Source organism: Salvia hispanica, chromosome 3 (assembly GCF_029641045.1).
Source record: "Salvia hispanica isolate PSC_SH4W2 chromosome 3, Shi_PSC_v1, whole genome shotgun sequence".
NCBI lineage: Eukaryota > Viridiplantae > Streptophyta > Magnoliopsida > Lamiales > Lamiaceae > Salvia > Salvia hispanica.
In genome coordinates, this window is record NC_142694.1 from 51,676,550 (window position 1) to 51,697,645 (window position 21,096).

The 21,096-nt window shown below is 34.6% G+C and overlaps 4 protein-coding genes across 4 annotated transcripts; all 4 read left to right on the top strand.

Annotated features, from left to right (window-relative positions):
• The first annotated feature begins 267 nt into the window (after positions 1–267).
• LOC125215381 (beta-glucuronosyltransferase GlcAT14A-like) lies at positions 268–3,807 on the top strand. The gene is made up of 4 exons (XM_048116783.1): positions 268–1,119; positions 2,610–2,685; positions 2,775–2,890; positions 2,982–3,807. The coding sequence occupies exons 1-4, from the start codon at positions 615–617 to the stop codon at positions 3,521–3,523; spliced, it is 1,239 nt and encodes a 412-aa protein (XP_047972740.1). The 5' UTR covers positions 268–614; the 3' UTR covers positions 3,524–3,807.
• A 291-nt stretch (positions 3,808–4,098) lies between these two features.
• Positions 4,099–6,083, top strand: LOC125212767 (uncharacterized). The gene has a single exon (XM_048113015.2). The coding sequence runs from the start codon at positions 4,273–4,275 to the stop codon at positions 5,914–5,916; it is 1,644 nt and encodes a 547-aa protein (XP_047968972.1). The 5' UTR covers positions 4,099–4,272; the 3' UTR covers positions 5,917–6,083.
• A 5,831-nt stretch (positions 6,084–11,914) lies between these two features.
• On the top strand, positions 11,915–12,916 carry LOC125216730 (heavy metal-associated isoprenylated plant protein 20-like). The gene is made up of 3 exons (XM_048118495.2): positions 11,915–12,070; positions 12,220–12,295; positions 12,569–12,916. Exons 1-3 carry the CDS (start codon positions 11,996–11,998, stop codon positions 12,853–12,855), a joined length of 438 nt encoding a protein of 145 aa, XP_047974452.1. The 5' UTR covers positions 11,915–11,995; the 3' UTR covers positions 12,856–12,916.
• A 4,503-nt stretch (positions 12,917–17,419) lies between these two features.
• LOC125216828 (heavy metal-associated isoprenylated plant protein 37-like) lies at positions 17,420–19,150 on the top strand. Its single transcript, XM_048118604.1, has 4 exons — positions 17,420–17,461; positions 17,700–17,770; positions 17,865–17,940; positions 18,254–19,150. Exons 2-4 carry the CDS (start codon positions 17,732–17,734, stop codon positions 18,997–18,999), a joined length of 861 nt encoding a protein of 286 aa, XP_047974561.1. The 5' UTR covers positions 17,420–17,461; positions 17,700–17,731; the 3' UTR covers positions 19,000–19,150.
• The last annotated feature ends 1,946 nt before the right edge of the window (positions 19,151–21,096 follow it).

Consider the following 21,096-nt stretch of genomic DNA (forward strand, 5'->3'; position numbering starts at 1 on the left):
AACTCTACTTAAAATTTAATTAAGTCAACCACAGTCAACGTCAGCGACGCAGCACCGACAAAACACTATGAAGCAGACGCGCGTATCACACTCCAACATTAAGGGCGTCAGAAATAAGCCCCAACCGCTCCAGCCTACGTTGAATTTATGACATAAATCCGTGATCATATGCGGGTAGGATCATAAATTATCCGGGTTTCAACCACTGACCCGGTTTTATCAATTGATCTACTCATCTACCCATCCCAAAAAAAATATTTATTCCAACAAAATTATATCATCAAATTTTCTCAGAAAAATAAGTCTTTCATTCAGTTCTCATTCACTGTATTCTTCTCCTCACAGCTCTAAATCTACATCTCTTCCATCAAAACCCTAATTCAATCAAAATTCCCCCAAAATACTCCATAACTCAGGATCAGGAACCGAAACATTAACCCAATTTTGATCCGGCTCAACTGTTTCTGACACTTTAATGAAAAATCATAGAATCCCCTTTGCAATTCTGAATCTTGTATTCATTTTAGCATTCTTTGTAGTTTATTCTGATTTGGAATTCGGCCTGTTTTGACAAATTCATTCGCTTTCATCTCTCTGATTGCATTCAAATCTACATGGGAGCTGAGAAGAAATGGCTCTGCACCCTGTTTTCTGGGGCATTCATCACGTTTTTAATATTCTTATCGTTTATTTCGGGCTTCAGTTCTTCGTATAACTATGCTTTCCCTTCGAACAAGCCGTTTCCTTCGACGGTCGATCACGGGCCGGGCCTCCCGCCGTCGTTCGCGTACTACATTTCTGGCAAGAGCGGCGACGGGGAGCGATTGTACCGCCTGCTGCTGGCGGTGTACCACCCCAGGAATAGGTATTTGCTGCATATTTCGGCGGATGGGAGCGATGAAGAGAGGGTTAGGCTCGGGGCAATGGTGAAGTCCACGCCTGTGGTTCGGGCGTTCGGGAATGTGGATGTGATCGGAAAGGCCGATCCGAACACCTACATGGGGTCCACCATTCTCGCGGCTATTTTGAGAGCGGTTGCGGTTTTGATGAAGATGGATGAAGGTTGGGATTGGTTTATCACTCTCAGCGCCTCGGATTATCCCCTTATTACGCAAGATGGTATGTCTTCGATTTGGTTGTTTCTGATTTCTCTCTTTTTAGTTTAGCTGTAGGTGAAATTGAATTGTCTGTGCCAGATAATAGGGGTTATGATTTGTGCCTTTTTAGCTGTTGCGAGTATATATCCTTGCTTGGTTAGTGTTGATTTATGATGATTGCTGTATCTGATTGGGTTTTGATTTCTTTTTGTTGATATTTCCTATTTTATGGCAGATTTTTGTGCTAAGCCATTTTTTACTGAATTGAGTGAACTTGGATCTACCACTGAAACTTTCTATATTGGTTAATTTCTAAATTTGGTATTGTCTCCAAGTGTTAGATAGGTCCTGAAATTGCAGTTATTGCTGGATGGCTAATATGTAATGAATATAGAAATCGAGCTCCAGATGCTGTTAGTTTTTGTGTGAAAGTTGAATCACTTTTCACAAAGTTGCAAAATCACCATATTAGTTACTTGAGATTTATCTCGTCTCACTCCCATTTCTCACACATTGTTCTTTTGGCATGGAGCAGCCATGGTAACCTTTTTCAAATTTAGTGAAAAGCTCATTTGTTCATCTAGCTTTATCCAAATTCCAAAGGGCTTCTCATCTTCACTATATAGTTTTAGTTGAAGATATGATTTTCTGCCATTATCTTGCCTTATGCTTAGACACGTGATGATTTGATTCTTTTATATACATAAGTTGTTATGAAAGTAACATTTCTAGTACTCCCTCCATCCCAAAAAGTATGTACTACAATTTGGTCAGTACAGATTCTAGAAAATAGTTGGTAGATGGCAGTGGATGTTTTTTAGTTGATAAAGGGTATACCTATATATCCCACTATATGGGAAAAGTGTTTTTTTTGGAAAATCAGAGGTGTTTGTAAGGTTGACATATAAAGTATACTGAGGTCGTGGCCAAAAAAGAAAGATGCATACTTTAGTGTTCACCCAACATGGCAAAGTGCTTCCTTTTCATGGACGGAGGGAGTATTGGTCTGGGCCAAGAAAACTGTCCATCTAGGACTAATGTTAGATTTGACATTTACTTGGGCTGCACTTGATGAAATCTGCTAATCACTGGAAAAGGAATAATCTACAGGGGATTATTGAAGTTATGGCTTTGTTGTCTGTATAAACTGTCTGTGAACCCGTTAGCTAGTCGGGAAGGTTGCATATATTTTTGCATCGTTGCATGTCTACCTAAAATAAGAAGCTGAATCCTCTTAAGCTACTTAAGTACTCCATGACAAATCAATTTCTTGGAAAACTCCTGTGTAAGATATGAAAGAGAAGACTTTCAGCATACGCAGAAACACACATGATTGCACGATTATTGAGCAAAGGGAGCAGAGATGATGAAACATTTCTCAATTCTATATGAATTTTTAAGCTTGGAAAAATACAACAGTTTCCCTAAAAATGAAATATCTGCTAGTTTAATTTCATGAAATACTGTCTTACTTCTAAATTGATTTATTTTCTTTGCTTCTTTGAATTTCAGACTTGTCTCATGTGTTCTCGTCAATTAGGAGGGACCTGAACTTCATAGACCACACTAGTGACCTGGGATGGAAAGAGTAGGCAAATCCGTACCCCTTTTTATCACCAATTTTGACGGCAAATCTCTAGTGCCTTCACTTATATTTCTCTTGACATGACATTGCAGGGGTCAACGAATTCAGCCCATTGTAGTCGATCCAGGTATTTACTTAGCCAGGAGAACACAAATCTTCCATGCTACTGAAAAACGGCCAATGCCTGATGCTTTCACAGTTTTCACAGGTAAATCTACTTCGCTGTTATGGTACATTATGGGTATTCTGATGATCTAAATTAGTTGCTAAGTCCAAACAACTCCTTATTGTGTTTCTAGGTTCCCCATGGGTTGTCTTAAGTCGACCCTTCCTTGAATTTTGTATCTTTGGCTGGGAAAATCTTCCACGAACTCTTCTAATGTACTTCACCAACGTTGTTCTGTCCCAAGAAGTCTATTTCCATACCGTTATCTGTAATTCACCAGAGTTCAGAAACACAACTGTGAATGCGGACTTGAGATATTTCGTTTGGGACGACCCACCCAAGATGGAGCCTCACGTCCTCAGCACCTCGGATTATGAGGACATGGTCGAAAGCGGGGCTGCTTTCGCTAGGCAGTTTGAGAAAGACGGGGCAGTGCTGGACATGATCGACAGGAACATCCTGAAACGGGAATCAAACCGCGCCACACCCGGTGCATGGTGCAGGGGGCGGAAGAGCTGGTGGACGGATCCGTGCTCACAGTGGGGAGATGTGAACGTGGTGAAGCCGGGCCCGCAAGCCGACAAGTTTGGCCAGTCCATCGACAAACTTCTCGACAGTTGGAACGAAAGCTCGGACACGTGCGCGAAACGAGAGTTTGCGGGGAAGGAGGTATGAAGATGTTTGAGGTTGGGAAATGCATTCTTTGGTGATGGGTTTGAAAGTTGGAAGCCATTGGTTTGGCAGAAGAGAATTCTTTGTACAGACTCTCAATTGATTAGTCTTCTAAGTAATACCACGAAATCAGTCCCCTCTACACGTGCGTCCTTTTTCTTGAAATGCAGCAACGGTTTATTACTTGAATTGCTTCTTGTTTCGTTTTGACATTTTAATTTGTATCCTCAGAAATTTGTTGTAAAAACTCGATCACCTTGATAGAAATGGATAAACTTATTTCCACATGTTTATAGACTATGTGATTGCTACAGTTTGAGATTTTTGTGGCCAATGTCTTAGGCTTCACTAGTATCACTGATTGTGTGTTTTGCAGCCATCTTAATATTGTCTGATTCTCCTTCTTCCAATGAAAATGGAGACAAGTGTCACCATCACCAATTGTAGTACATTATTTGAGTTTGATTTAAAGTGTGTGTGGGCTCAATTGTTGCATGATTTGAGTTTTGATTTTATATGTGTGGGCTCTAATGCTACCGATACAAACAAAAAAGCAAAATTAATAGTTATAGATTCTTTTTCTAAATTTATGGAATGGTAGTAGTAGATTCTAACCGTTAAAAGTTTCAAGCTTGAAAGAAAATTATCCCATAAATTAGGGTTTGAGAGAGCAAAATCGAGATTCCTGTTTAAACTCTGCAAATCGTAAATTTGATTTAACTAATTTCATCTCTCAGTCACTTCAATTTTCAATGTACCTCACAAAAAGAAATACAGCGAAATCCCTAAAATCCCCAAAGAGCTACACATCACCTCTATATCGCCGAAATATTATCCTATTTCCCTCAAATCATTCACTCCATGTACATTTCCCGCCAAAACCCCCAATCTTTGCATCATTACAAAGATGCAATTTTGTCAGCGTTCCAGAGAGGGATGCAAAGGTGCAATTCGTCAATGTTTCAGAGAGGGCGGTAACTGTTTGTGAAAATGCCCAAGAGAAGCTCCAGGCAGATGTTGAAACCTCCCAACAAGCAGAAGTGATATGCAAGCTAGTATCCGCCATTGGGAATTCTCGTGATGTAGAAGCTGCTATGAACTCCGCTACTTCCACTGATTGTCTGTCTCCAAATGTGGTTCTTGAAGTGTTAAAGAAATTAAACAATGGTGGAATCATGGCGCTGTCGTTTTTCCGTTGGGCAGAGAAGAGAAGAGGTTTTCAGCACAGTTCGGAATGCTACAACTGTCTAATCGAGTCACTGGGGAAAATTAAGCAGTTCAAGATGCTGTGGTTATTGGTGGATGAGATGAAATCGAAAGGCCTGCTGTGTGCAGACACATTTGCCCTCATTTCGCGCAGGCTGGCGAGGGCGAAGAGGGCAAGAGAGGCGGTAGAGGCGTTTGAGAAGATGCAGAGCAAGTATGGACTGAAGCCTGTGCTGCAGGATTACAATAGATTGCTCGACACATTAAGCAAATCTAGGCAAGTGGAGAGGGCCCAAATGGTGTTCGACCAATGGAAAAACACGAGGTTTGTGCCCGACATCAAATCATACACAATCATTTTGGAGGGGTGGGGTCAAGAACGCAACTTTCTACGGCTTGATGAGGTTTTTCGTGAGATGAAGGAGGACGGATTTGAGCCTGATGTTGTGACTTACGGGATTCTGATCAATGCTTACTGCAAAGGAGGAAAGTATGATGATGCTGTTAGATTATACAATGAGATGGAAGGGAAGAGTATCAAGGCAACGCCTCATATATATTGTACCTTGATAAACAGTTTGGGGTCCGTAAAGAGGCTAAACGAGGCTGTCTATTTCTACGAGCTATGCAAAGGCAGCAGCTATGATGTCGAGGCTCCTACTTACAATGCTTTGGTGGGTGCTTATTGCAAGTCATGTAGGATGCCTGATGCTTATAGGGTAGTGGAAGAGATGCGTAGATGTGGAGTCGGGCCTAACACGCGAACATATGATATAATCCTTCATCATCTTATAAAACTCCAGAGAAGGGGAGAGGCGTACAGTGTGTTTCAGAAGATGAAAGGGGAGGTGGGGTGTGAGCCGAGTGTGAGCACGTATGAGATAATGGTGAGGATGTTCTGCAACGATAGGCGCACGGATATGGCAATGCAAGTGTGGGGACAGATGAAGGCGAGGGGCGTGCTCCCGGGGATGCACATGTTTTCAACATTGATTGATAGTTTGTGCAGTGAAAGGAAGATAGATTATGCTTGCAGATATTTTCATGAGATGCTGGAAATGGGCATGCGGCCTCCAGAGCGCATGTTTAAGCAGCTGAAACAGTTTCTTGTTAAAGAGGGGAAACAAGATGTTGTCATTATGTTTGCTCACAAAATTGAGAAGATGAGGAGATCCCCTTTTGTTGGTTGATTTTGATGTATTGTAGACTCTCTCTTTTCGCCGCATCCCATGATGATTGCAGCTTTGATTCGGATCCAATTTCTCATCCTCCGAAAATTAATAGTTACATGTATCAACATTTTACCTAAATAATATACAAGCAACATTCATAAACAAATGCAATTAAATTAAATGCAGTGGGTGTATTTTGTGAGTGCGCACGCAATATTCATGTATATGCAGTTTCGTGGTATATATATATAAAGTGTGAATGTGTCCAATTTTATAAATGTCTAAAATTACCTACTCTACTTTAAAATTCTAATTATAGAAATGAGATAATCTGAAATTTAATTCAATTCTAATTCCAATTCCAATTCTAATTTTTCATGTGGTACTTGCAATAAAAATACTCCAATTTGTAGTTTCATGATTCCAAACGAAGACATATTGTATTGAAATAAAATGCTTTTATACCCTTTGCATCCGTTACTAAGGGTGTCCACAATAGGGAGGACACGACGGCCGCTGACTCCGTGGTGGCGCCGCACCTCCCTATAGTGCCGGACACTTGAGGCGCCGCCCTCGACGGCGGACAACACAAGGCCGACTAGTCGGCCTGTCTGCGGCGTGGTGTGGAGAGGTGCGGCGGTGCCCGCTGCTAGCTATAGCAGAGCCGGGAGCTGCGGCGTCCGCCCACTTCTGGATATTTTTTTTCATTTTTTTGATTTTTTCGATTTATTGCCTATAAATAAAACCCCATTCCCCTCATTATTTTCACTCCATTCCAATTCTCTATTCCAAATTTCTCTCTCTAAGTTTTTCTCAATACCACCTCCATGTGATGTCGAAAATTTTCGTTGTATAATTTTTCTCTTCATGTAATAAAACGAAATTTTAGTTTAATATTTATATGTACTATTAATTTAGTAGTTATTTTCTAATTATTTTCAGTCCGATAATTTTAATTATAATTGAATTAAAATATACAATCAATTAAAATAAAAAAAGTGTCCATTATTGCTATGAAAACTTTTTTTTATGGCCGTGAAAAAATAAAAATTGTTTGTCCACCAATGTGTCCTCATCGTGGATATTCTAAATAGGAGTATAATCCAATTAGTCAAATACAGTAGGAATATTTTTAGTGAATGGGCTGGGTAGCAGGAATTCCAATACGCCCAACTTATCGCTTTCAATCAGGCCCAATACTATATGATCGCCAAGTAAATTATTAATGGGCAATGTCAATAGGCTCAACTCTTCGCTTTTAACAAGGCCCAATAGTTTAAATGACCGTCTAGTCACCAATTCAGAAATGGTGGTAGTCGTTTCGATGTTGCATAAACATTTTTTTATAACCAAACGTACTCCACAAATTACAATATTAATTAATTACAGAGCATGCAAAATAATGTTATTTTTATTTACTGAACTCAATCTTACAATCATATTGTCATATGTTAGTTCTACCACATAAACTCGCCCTCATTAGAATGACGCCGATTTTAGTAAAAGATGTTGAAGCTTAAGAAATTTTAAAGAATGGACACTATGTTGGTTTAGCATTATCTTGAGGTACACTTCAACATTAATAATAGTTTGAAAATATTGTTCAACTTTAAATAATTAAACTTCCATCACAATCAACTTATTTATGAAAATCAATCATATGTTATATGTTATATGATTGAAATGAGGAGCGAAATGTTCGGATTGCATGATCGAGCTTTCAACATGTGAAACACTAATTAATACTATAATCCTTTTTAGATCTACAAACCCACGATTATTCATACCCCTGCTCAGTTTGGATAGCAATCCTAGTTCAATTCCTAAATCTATTGGTATTCAATACTACTCCCTTCATATCAGATGATCAGTATGAGCGAGATGCTCGTTTTAAACATTCATTTTAAAAAAAAAATATTTAATAATTAAAATAAAGAGAATAAAATAAGAAAAATAATAGTATTGCATAAGAGAGAGTGTTATAAGATGATCTCAGTTTCACCTCCATCACAGTAATACTCCCTTCATTGTCTGTCCCTGAAAAATAGACAACATTTAAAATGACAGTTTTAACGCATAATTAATGAAATAAAAAAGATAGAAAATAAAAATAATTAGACTATTGCAAGTGGAAAATTAGATCAATTCATTAAAGAGAAAATCATTTTTAAGGGACGGGAGAAAGTATAAATGAGTTACTCGAAAACATTTTTCCTGTATATACTACTCCCTATTATAATATAACCTCACATTTATGGGAAGTGACATGACGTTACCACGTGTACACTTTGGATTTTAAATGTTTATATTACTATCACCTACTTGAACCATACTTTTCAACAAAAACAATTAATATTGAAAACACAATATTAGCATTCGTTTTGTATTAGGTATTTCCAATAAATCGATCTCCTATCCATGTATCCCTATAGGGTGTTTATTAACACATGACAACCGATCGATTTTAATGTCCCATATTAGCTATAAAGCTTATAGACTAAATAAGCCTTTTTATATTCTATTTTAGGATAAATCTTGTTGATTTTGTAACGATGATGTTTTATTGAATGAATGATTGACTCGAGTTGATAACATTAGGAATGGTTATCGTATTTCCAAAATCCATATGATTTGAAATTTGATACACTTATTATATTAATTTTAAATTTCTAGGTCTTTTTTAAACATATTAAGAACTAAAATTTGTTCCTATTGATATCAAACATTTGGAGAAGACGACGACATGTAATCATTGGGGCTTGAATTAATTTGTGTAATGTCGTAAATGCGATTTCCATATTGTGGAAAGTGATGAGAGGCACAGCTGTGTATCGTGACAAAACGTCTGAAAATTAAGCGAAATTCGCCACTTCAGTTCCGATCCATATTTTCAATATTGAAATGATTTAGTTTTTTCTGAGGCATACATAATTAATTAAATTGATGTGTAACAATAGTGTTCAGACATTTATCCATATAGTCCATGCAGTCACATCAATTCAATAATTATTAAGATAATTGAATTTACGTACCTCACCAAAATTAACCTGGATAAACATTGACTAGGGATTTTAATCATTGGATTAATGCTTCCTCGAAAAATTGCATACCACATGAAGATATTGATTGTTAATCAAAGTATGAAGATAGCAACAAAGCAAGTGCTGAAATTTGGACCAATAATTTTTGTGGCAATAAAGAAGAGGACCATAGTAATAGTATTAAACATAAATGGCCGGGATATGTATATATAGATCGATCGTAGTTATCGCAAAGAGTGATAATCGATATTTTTATGCATGTGCGTGGTTGGATTTATGATGTTAATGTCACCCTTGAATTTCTTTGAATTTTTAATTGATTGAGATATAATGCAGTAAATCATGAGTAATTTCATCTTGATCTTTATCCATACTATAGCTATATATACACGGTATCCATTAGTTGTGTGATATGATAACGTTTAACAAATTTTCATATGAACATTCCAATTGTAGAATTATATATAAGGATGCAATTTTTTTTAATACTTGCTCTAAGATAATGCACCACGATCATCGGGATGGATCCCCTGCTGTTCTAAAAACACAGCATATTATGCTGTGCATAAAACGCAGATGTATAGGAATGAAACGCATCCAACTTTCTTCTCCTTTTCTTCAATGTTTTCATTCTTATTTAATTACTGTTGAGTACGTATTACTAGTATAATTTTGAATGCTAAAACACATTGTAAAATCCATTTATAATATATCAGTATTTATTATTATTATTATTATTATTATTATTATTATTATTATTATTATTATATCATTTTTAAAATGAAATGATTAACTGAATAATGATCCTTATTTCTTTTTATATATTGAACTATTATATTATAATTGATGATTTCCTCAACATTAAATTAGGGATTATATTTATCATTCAATTTTGAATATTTGAGTTAATCATTTTATTTTAGAAATGATTACATAATTAATATATTTATTATTCAATTTTATAATGTTCTTTAGCATTTAAAATTGTAAAATTAGTAAGAATGAAAACATTAAAGAAAAGGAGAAGAAAGTGGGATGCGTTTCATTCCTATAAATCTGCGTTTTGTGCACAGCATATTATGCTGTGTTTTTGAAACAGCAGGGGATCCATCCCCCCACGATCATACTATTTATCAATCGTAGCTTTTAGGATAATCCTCTAACCTGTCGTGATTATGATTAAAAATTGTCGTTCCACAAAGGTGGTTATTATATTTAATCATAACATCTTACTATTTTTTTAACAAATTTATAAAAAATTGTAAATTATCTATGATTTGTTGTAATTCTATCACCAGACACTTATTCCAAAAATTAATTAAGGAGAGTGTCGATAATTTATAATTGTGCTATTCTTTAAAAATAGCTTCAACTTCGAATTCTTATCGACTTTTTAACTCAAATTATAATAACGACAAATGTACCATTCACTTATATATCTCCATTCTTCATTTTATAGCCCAAACTAAAATATTGACCAACTAATGTTGAATATTTACTTTGTTGTGATAGATTATTTGGCATTTAAAATAATATAATAACATCACAAATTGATGGTGTTAATAATCTTGATGAGTAACGACGAAAGGAAGACGTTAGATTTACATCAGCCAATATTTTAACTCGGACAATGAAATGAACGAAATTAACTGCCAATTAAATCCTGAAATTTGGAGCCATTCTACTTTGTCATATACCATTTGGTCATTTAAGTAAATATAAAAAAGACCAGATGAGAAGTAAGAAATTTGGACGGAATGTATTATTTTGATTAAGATATCAATAAAAAAATTGTACTACGGAGTATAATTTATTTAAATAAATTTTTTTTATACAAATTAGAAATGTTAATTAAATATTTTGTACATGGGATGTAATTACCTTGATGAGTTGTACGTATTTATCTTGTGACTTTCCCATTATAGTTAAGTACTCATTTTCTTTTTATTTAGAAAAACTAACACATTTAGTTAATCCCTTTTATTTTATTCTATGTTCTATTTTATTTATTAATTTTTCTATTTTTTAATCACTTAATTGCTTTATTTTGTCTTCACGTAAACTCTTTCTATTCTATATTTGCTTAAGTCAAGTTAAGGTCTTCTGACATTATATTTAAAATTATATTATATGGATCAAAAGAATTACTAGTATTATACTAGTAGTACTTTTTAAATTCGTCTCCACCCTCACTGCAACCAATATTACGTAGACATATTTTCATATGGTCCCGTTTCACACGGAGACACACATGTATATGTGTATATAAACAACCACTATTAAGAAGTGATTATATATTGGATTTATATATATAGATGAAAGATCCATAAGTGAGCAGTATATAATTTTTATACAGCTCTATTTTGAGAAATATTTGGAGTAAGTATTAATTATGAGTAAATATATTATAATAATTTTTATTTTATATAAATAGTTTCCAGTTAGTCCATTAAATTAAAAAACGAAAAACGAGTGAGATGCAGAATTGATTAGCGAGCATGGTAAACAGCGTAGCCGTGAGTAGTATTTCAGTGTCAAAACTTTCACATTTGCAGCTTGCTGGAATTGGAATGCCAGCATACACAAAGTTGTTTTGCCTAATAACAACAAATTCAAATATAAATACGCGTTGCAGTTGCATCACCAGCTTAACATTATACTCCTATTAAATTATTAATCCAATGAATTATACATAAAATTAATAATAATTACTATCACTATTACTATTAAGAGTGGTGAAGAGAAGTGATGATTAGGAAAGTCATAAATTGGGGCACAAGTAATTAAGCCCCAAATGCCCACTTGTACAGAGCTTGATGCGTTTGAGTATAATGTGTATCATATAGCGACACAAGTCACTTTCTTTACTCGTATAGCTTATACTAATTATTTAATTAATTAATAATCACCACTTCCACTCTTCTACCTTATAGCTAATTACAGCTTGCTCTCCCCCTCATATAAATAGGCTAACATAGTTCATATCAATTTCAAGATTTCAAACCGATCTCAAATCCTCCAATTCCTAGCTAGCACTCAGAGAGACGAAGGTAATCATGGGAATCATAGACCATATTTCAGATTTATTTACTGTTTCAACCACAAGAAAGAGCAAAAGAAAACCAATGCAGGTACTTCTTCCTACCAACTTTGTTTATAAAAATCTCCTTCAATTTTGAGATTAATTACCTCTATTTATTTTAGCCAAATTACTTTTACATTATCATGATTCATGCATGCATATATATATATATATTGATGGTCTATGATTGATACGCAGACAGTTGATTTGAGGGTGAAAATGGACTGCGATGGATGTGAACGAAGAGTCAGACACGCTGTTTCCTCCATGAAAGGTTAGTCATATTCATAAAAACTATTTTGATCAAGTGTTCCTCTCATGAAAGGGATTGGACTAATCTGAAGCTAGGAAAGCCATAAACCAGACATTAATCAGCTTTAATATGTTACACACATCAACGATGAAATGGACCAAATAGACCCTTAAGGTGTCGATAAGTTTAAAATATAGTAGTATGATCTCTTGTGTATAAGGGTAGGCAGGAAGTCACTGTCAAGATGATAAATCCTCATATATTTTTGTAATAAAAAAAAAAAAAATGGTGCAGGTGCAAGATCTGTGGAGGTAAACAGGAGTGAGAGCCATGTAGCGGTAACGGGGTATGTGGAGGAGAAAAAGGTAATTAAAAGAATAAAGAGATGTGGGAAGAGAGCAGAGGCGTGGCCCTATGTTGAATATAATCTCACATATCATCCCTACGCACCGGGTGCTTACGATAAGAAAGCTCCTTCTGGTTTTGTGAGAGATGTGGATCAAGCTTATCCTTCACCCAATGAGCTCAAATACGCCACTTTTTTCAGTGATGATAATGTCAATGCATGCTCTATTATGTGAATCAATATTCTATCTTCCATTTTTATAATTTACTTACTTTCGAATATTGGTGTCTTGTCTATATATGTCTTTTCGGTGTTTCATATATAGGGTTTTTCATATTGTTGGTGATTTCATTTTAGGCGTCACGGTAATTTTAGAATATACTACTATGACTATGAGATGTAGTAGTAGTAAAATTCTATGATGGTGCGTGCAATGCGTTAAATTTGGATAGTGGAAATCAAATATTGCCCACTAACTTAATTTTTCAATATATATTTTTCTACTTTGACATGAGTAGACCTAGGATAAATGAGGAAAATATCGCAGTACTAGATAAATTTCGCTCCATGCGGTAATAAATTCAAATTGACCGCATTTACTTTAAGGGTAATTTTGGCCAATTTTTAAAAGTTAGCTAGGAAATATGTCAAAATTAAATTTGTGGTAACTTTTTATTTATTTATTTACAGTGACTCTCAAATTTAGTTAATTTATAGTTAGTCCTACAACTTTTAAAAATAGTCGATTATTTTATAATTTGAACATTTTTATTAAGCGTTCCATCGCCAAAACAATCTGAACGTATGTTTACTTTTCATTTTTTGATATATAGTAGTATGTCTTAAGCAAATTTCCTTGTTTTGTAACTCTATCTTCCGCACTGCACTCTCTTATAAAAAATGCCAACAAATGAACTATAGACAAAAAAATAAATTGACCAAACTTGGTGGGTTTTTATATAATTTACTCTTTTGAAAAATACATAACATGACATAATTTTGCAAAGAATCAAAATAAGAAATGTGACGTTAGGGCGTAGGATCCCTGAAAAAACAAAAAAGTACAATGAATAATGGTAATTTCTATATTGTAGTAGACCTAAGCCAAAGTATATGTAAATTCGAACAATGTGATCTTAATACTCCATATACCACCATGCATATTTTCGTCATTTATGAGTCTATGACATCCATTTAAAATGTCTGAAATTGGAACGAGGATTCAAAATTATTTTAATCCCCCGAATCAGGGATCATATATTGTGCGAATCAATTGCCAATATTGAAAAGGAAATAATTGAGCTAGTTTATTGCTCAACTTTACGATGCTTCATGCTATAAAATGACAAATCTTGGATACAGCAGGCGTTTCCCACTTGCTAGACATCTCGAATCCACATTTTTCTCTGAAGAAAGAATAATCAATCAAATCCATCCAATATGAATATTTTAGAATCCAAAGATAAAAATAACAACAGAATGTTCTTCTTCCCTCTTTCTTTTTTGTATGAAAACACATCAATTGTGATGTGAAAATTCATCTTTCTGGAGGTTTTTTTTCTTTTAGTTCTTCAAGTTGTTTGTGGAAAAGTTTGTTAATGCCAAGTTTCATTAAAATGTGAGTGGAGAAGGCTTGTATTGTATATATGCTCTCATTTCGTGTATAAATTAAATTCAACTAAATAGCTAGAAAAATTAATAATGATGATAAAATCGAGTTAACTTTTCTGGACCGTGCAAGAGAACCTTCTCCGAAAGTTACATAATAAAGTGATTTCCATTTCCCCCCAAAATTAATTTGTGTTTCTTTCTTTTGCAGTCCCACCATTACTAAAAGAAAGATGCATAATGTAATAATTTAACTGGAAAGTAATAAGAGCACATTAGATTACAATGATTATCTTTTCACTGTGTATTCGAGTGCCGTTGAAAAGCATAATCCAAATATCTTGCCTTAATTATTTGGTGCTTATCACCTCATCTACCCATTTCCTTAATCTCTCTCAACTTTTTCTGTTTTTTTTACCTCCAAATGATTGATATTATGATGACGTAACTACCCATGCAATTATAAGATAAATCTCTGTCACTGATTCTTCGAACTAATTTATTGCATGGATAAATCAAAAATTAAGTTATTAATAATAAAATCAATGACATGCTACAAGCCTACAACCATATGTAGTGGCTATAGATATATATACGAGAGGGTTTGCTTTATTTTACGTGATTTTAAATATGGGGACCGTAAAGGTGAAAAACTTCTACTAATAATATTTATATGTGAAAAAATAATTATTGATTATTTAAACAGAAATTTCCTAAATTGGGAATCAAGAGTGCAGTTCGTTAAGTAAACACGGAAACACCCACAGCCTTTTCTAGGCCTAAGCCCAGTCTAATTATTGGACTGGGCCCAAATTGATAGTAACGCTTAAAAAGAGTATGATAAGATAATGATCAAGTCCATCTGTGAATCAACTCTAATTAGATTATAAATGTAATAAATAAATTTTTAATAGAATTAGTGCAAATCCTAATTATTCATTGTACTAAATCTTAACTGAAAATTGTAATCCTGATAAAAAAAACTAGATGTAACCGGATGAAGCCCAGCAGTATCACTCCCTTCAAACACATTTTCTAGGGATTAAAATTCCTGTAAAAATATTCCTGCTCATTGCTTTTAATTGCAATTTATTAGTACTTTATTTACTGATTGAGCACATGAGTCGATCTTGTAATGGATTTATATAATGGAGTATTAACTAGGCAATTGAGTTGGGGATGGTTCAAGGTGGGAAGGGAACCATATGCTGCAAAGGCTATGATGGCATGGTTGAATATTATAGAAGTAAAAAAGCAATACAAGAGTGAGGGTTACAACACAATGTAATGATGCTTTTAACACTCCACCTACACATGTTTTCATGATTATTTTCTGTCATGTTTGCACTAAAAAAGAATATTTTTATCCCTCTCGTTTCTCTTATATATGGGCTATTGTCCAAAAATGTAAAATTTGACAGTAGTACTTCACACCAATTTAAGATTTGGTTGTAAAAATTATGGACTTATGCAATATTGTGGATGTTCGAAATTCTGTTGAAATTTGGGAGAGATTTTAAAGTTCAAGTATCGCATAAAATGACGTTGTTTATACTCTAGCGATGTAATAATTTCTTATATTGAGTGTTTTGTTCACTTATATAATCCGACGTGCCACATCGAATTCAATTTAGAGATAAACTTGATTCGTGGAAAATTTTATTACAAGTGTGAGTTCATGATATTAGTAACCAAGTTTTAAGAACATGGAAATACAAAAATTCAGGTGAAGTTTGTTATTTTAGGGACCATTACCCATTCACTTAACAAAACTTTTGTAGATGAAAGTAGTACTCGTTTTGTCTGTGAAATAATGTTTCATTTTGATATTTTGAGATGTCCACGATTTAAAGTCTCATTTACCTTTTTTTATTCTAAGTAAATGGATCTTACCATTAACCTAACTCGTTACCCTCATATTTTATTATAATAATATAAAAGTGGAGTCCATATTATATTCACCCATTTTCTTATTTTTCAAATAAGGTCAAACAATTTTTTAACTCTGTGATGAGATAAATAGCTAAAATAAAACTATAAATAGCAAGATGAGAGAGTACTGCAATGAGATTTAAGAATCCATTTAAACCCTTGAATAGGAGTAATGTACTAGTACTAATATTTATAGGGAAATTGGTCTCTAAAATCATGAACTTTGCCCAAAATTTGGTATTTCCCATGAACTTTGAAATTGGTATATAATATCACGAACTTTGCATTTTGTTTGGTATTTTCCATGGCATGTTTATTACTATATTTGACTAACTTACGAGGCTTTTATCATACTTGACACAATTAAATCAACGTGGTTTTCAACGTGACTTTTTATGCTACATGTTATGAACTTAAAAAATGGTTTCAAATATTATAAAACATATCACGGTTACCTATGTTAAATAAAATTTTGATGAAAATATCTTATTTGAGTGAATTTGGGAAATACCAAACAAAATACAAAGTTCGTAATATTATATACCAATTTCAAAGTTCATGAAAAATACCAAATTTTGGCAAAGTTCATGGTTTTAGAGACCAATTTCCCATATTTATATTCATGGGATGGGAGTTGAAAGTGGACATATGCTTTTTAGGCTTTTGGTCAGCATGGCTTGATTGCAACATCAAAGATTGCAGAAGACCCACACCAAACATATCGCTACAATTCACCCTTTCAATTATCCACCAATTATTCGTTATAAACAACCATCGCTGCTCATTCCTTGCAATCCATCATTTTCCCTAACTTTATACTCCTACTACAACTTATAATGATATTGATTGCCATCCACCACTTTCTTCATCCCTTGCAATCTTCCACACGTGACTATATATATCATTTTGTCCGAATAAATTATTCATTTTGTTATGCTACTGAGATAAACAGTATGTATATATGCCCATTCTATATTTTTTTTCCATAGCATGAACTCCACAAAATACAAATGTTTATATTATAATCCCTCATAAAACCTAAACCAAAAAGGATACATCAGACTGCTAATGTGGAAACCAAGAAAGCATTATTTAGTAAACATTAAATAAAACAAATTTGGGAGTGCATTTGAATTATGAGAGGGATAGAAGTCAAATCGCTGTTGTTTTAATTTTATTTTCTGAGAAAATGCGACGTTAAATCACATCATTCAAGCTTGAGAAGAAAACACATTACCAATCTGGCTATAAAGAGAGAGAGACAGAGTAGCCCATCCCATATTCTGACTTTCAATTTGTAGGTCAGTTCTAACTCTCTCTCTCTATCTCTCTTTTTCTATCTGCATTCTGTGCGTTTATTGATCGATCTGCTATCTCGGCATTAAATGCCCCACACCATTTTTAAATGCATTGCAACAAACCCCCCTCATTTCTTCAACTCAAGTGTAAAAACTAACAACTAAAAACTAAAAATAGATTCAACAATCTTCCACTATTATTATTTGTCTTTCAAGAATTGATTTGTGTATACTTTTGTAGGAGATCTTGCATTTCCAAACAGCACTCAAGAAATGACTAAAGATGAGGACTTTAAGCTGTTCAAGATCCAGGTAGCCATTCCATTCTTCTTTAGAAAGCCAACTTTTGTGGAAACTTGAAATCTCCTTCTTTTCTTTTACTATGTTATTGTTATGTGTTTTGCAGACTTGTTGTCTCAGAGTGAACATACACTGTGACGGCTGCAAGCACAAAGTGAAGAAAATCCTTCAAAGGATTGAAGGTTTTATGCTCTCTTTTTTCTAAAATGAGTTTTCTCTGTTTTTAGAAATTTTAATCCTGTTTCTTCAAGTGTTCCTACTACATTCCAAATGCTAACATTTATATTCCCTTTATCCACTACTTTAATAGTCATATATTTCTATTTTTCGAACACAAATTGATCCCCTTTTATTTATGTTAAGGTTTTCTGTTTTAGCATGGTGATGTTCACAATTGTCATTAATAGTAATGTGTGATTAAGCATGATAATTGACGATTATATCTGAAATTAGTATAATTGTGTAAATGTAAAGCTGTTATTCTTGAATGAATAGGAGTTTATGAAGTGAGCATAGATGCAGAGCAGCAAAAGGTGAGCATCTCAGGAAGTGTGGATTCCTCAACCCTTATAAAGAAATTGATTAAGGGTGGTAAGCATGCTGAGCTCTGGTCCCAAAAGCCAACCCAAAACCATAAGCCAAAATCCCCCTCCATCAAAGAAGACCCCACCAAGAAGGGCCAAAACCCCAAGCTGAATCTCGATTCCTTAAAAAACAAGAACCAAAACTTCACCTTCCTGTCCGAAGCCGACGACTGCTTCAACGATGCTGCCACCGAAGAGGAGATGCAGCTCCTCACCGCCGTGCTCAATGCCGAGGCCAACAAGAAGGCCAACATTGTCCACAACAACAACGCCAAGAAAGAGAACCAAAATCAGGCAGAAGGGATGGTGGGAAACGACATCAGTGCTATGATGAATCTTGCTGGCTTTCACGGCAACAGCGCCGGGATTCTCGGGAATGGATTTCAGCTGCAGCCGAACGCGTTCAACGTGGGGAACAATGCTCTGATGGCGGCGAATGCTAATGGCTACGGCACTATGATGCAGCAGCAGCAGCAGCAGCCGCAGATGATGTATAATCGGACGCCGTTGATTTCTCCGAACACGGGGTACCTCTACGGCTATGGTGCGGTTCCGTACGGTTTGGCTGAGCCAGCAGGATATGGCGGAGGCGGTGGTGGTGGTGCTCGTGTGTTTGATGATGATGACAATGCTAGCGGTGGCTGCTCAATTATGTGAAGATTTGAACTAGTTTGATTTGGTTTGGTTAGTGTTTTTTGGCTTTTGATGGTTAGACTGTTATGTTATGTATATGTATGTTGGTGTGTGATGGCTAACCTTCTAAGTTTGTAGTTTCAAGAATTTGAAGTTTTATGACTTTCTACTATAATTAACTGTGTCAAAGCATTAACAAACATAGAAGGATTGATTTTTGTGTGAGGGACAACGGGTGACATAGGAATTAACTCATTAAGCATGCCTTGGACTTGTCAATGAGTTCTATTAGAAATAGTATTACAACCAATATCCATGATCTGTTAAACTGAGATGGCGAAATAGATCAAGCCAAGATGGGTCATAAGAATTTTGGCCCGGAAACTTTGTTTGGGGCTATAAAGCTCGATGCGTTCAGGCCCAACTGGTGCAGCCCAATCATTTGGCACCTCAATTTGTTTAACATATGTGAAGAAGCAAAAAAAAATGTGACGTGAATATGATTTTTAAGTTGTAGTAAATATTAGAATCAATACATTTTACCTAAATTATTTGGAAGGAGATCTTAGGTGCAAGATCTTTCGGCACAATAGGACATTTTTCTATGTTCTGTCTTTCTTATCGTTAAATCTTTCGGCACACTAGTACATTTTTCTCTTTTTATTTATAGTTAAAAATATTTGCGTGGGTGTACACAAAAATTCTATACAGGAGTACTATATGTAGCAAGCAGATTCTGAATTTTCTAATTCTTTTAAAATTGGTTTTGAACTACCGACAACTAAGGCCATCCGCAACGCTGTCTCTTATTCGTCTCTTAACCGTCTCATCTCTTAACTATTCATGGGCCCCACTGTACTTTTCAGCTCATCTCTTAACTAAGAGGCAACACCTGCATCCCTCCATCTCTTAACCATCTCTTATCCATCTCTTAACTATTCATTCAATTTCATTTTTTATTTTTATTTCCAACAAATTCAATTAATAAAAACACACTTCATTAAATAAAATAAAATAAAATCACAATTTAAAGGCCTAAAAAATTATAAAATACATAATTAAAAATACGTAATTAAAAAATATATAATTAAAAAATATTATAATTAAATATAATTAAAATTACAATTTAAAGGCCTAAAAAAGTAAAAAATATATAATTAAAAATTAAAATTTACAATTTTTTTTTTTTCGAATTTTGGATTTTAAAAAAAAAAAATAAATTTATGACGTCATAATTCATGCCATCGCTTAGCGCGCACCCCGTGGCCGCGCGCGTCGTCTCGCCAGCTCGAGGTCGGCCTCTTCCGGACGCGTCGCGCGACGAGATGTCTCGTCTCGACGAGACGAGACGAGCGTCGCAACGCTGTCTCGATGCTGTCTCGTCTCGTCGAGACGAGACCGAGACAGCACCGAGCCGCGACGCGGATGCCCTAACACATTGGCTATAAATACTCCAAGCTTTTACCCTAAAAACTTGTTACCATATCTAATGGTCCATTGATAGTTTTGAACTAGAGTTTTAAATCCTGAATTTATTATTTGGTAGTACTATGAATTATTTAAATTTGAAATTAAATCACAATTTCAAATTCTCTCAATTTTACTATTTGAATTTTAAAGGCAAAGTAAATATTGAAAATTCCATTGATACCATGTAACTGAGGGTACCGTGGATGTTCGGGGAAGCCCATGACCTATGATGCTTTTCTTTACTATTATCTACTATTGTACTGACACTAATTCGCTTGTACTTTTAAACTCTTGGCTCGCCATCGAGTTGTGGCTTGAGCACGCTTCATTATTAAAAAAAAACGCAACACACAATACCGACAATGCTTAAAAAGCGGATGCACACACACACAAACAACACAAACATAACATTGCTTATATAACACACATTGTGCACATAGAACACATACACTCAAATAAATAAGTCAAAATACATTAAAAATAATGTAGCAATACATAATTTATGTAAAAAAAATCACAATTAATATCAAAATTTGGCTGATTTTTTCTATATTAAACAAAAATTTAAATATAGATCAGAATTGAATTAAAATACTACTTCAATTTTAATTTTATAAAATTTTATATTTCAACACAATTCTAGTTTTATGA

Coding starts and splice junctions, on each gene's coding strand:
- LOC125215381 (XM_048116783.1), top strand. CDS start 615: ATGGGAGCTGAGAAGAAATGGCTCTGCACCCTGTTTTCTGGGGCATTC. Junction 1,120..2,609: donor TCCCCTTATTACGCAAGATG/GTATGTCTTCGA, acceptor TTTGAATTTCAG/ACTTGTCTCATGTGTTCTCG. Junction 2,686..2,774: donor AGTGACCTGGGATGGAAAGA/GTAGGCAAATCC, acceptor ATGACATTGCAG/GGGTCAACGAATTCAGCCCA.
- LOC125212767 (XM_048113015.2), top strand. CDS start 4,273: ATGTACCTCACAAAAAGAAATACAGCGAAATCCCTAAAATCCCCAAAG.
- LOC125216730 (XM_048118495.2), top strand. CDS start 11,996: ATGGGAATCATAGACCATATTTCAGATTTATTTACTGTTTCAACCACA. Junction 12,071..12,219: donor GCAAAAGAAAACCAATGCAG/GTACTTCTTCCT, acceptor ATTGATACGCAG/ACAGTTGATTTGAGGGTGAA. Junction 12,296..12,568: donor CGCTGTTTCCTCCATGAAAG/GTTAGTCATATT, acceptor AAAATGGTGCAG/GTGCAAGATCTGTGGAGGTA.
- LOC125216828 (XM_048118604.1), top strand. CDS start 17,732: ATGACTAAAGATGAGGACTTTAAGCTGTTCAAGATCCAG. Junction 17,771..17,864: donor TTAAGCTGTTCAAGATCCAG/GTAGCCATTCCA, acceptor TGTGTTTTGCAG/ACTTGTTGTCTCAGAGTGAA. Junction 17,941..18,253: donor AATCCTTCAAAGGATTGAAG/GTTTTATGCTCT, acceptor TTGAATGAATAG/GAGTTTATGAAGTGAGCATA.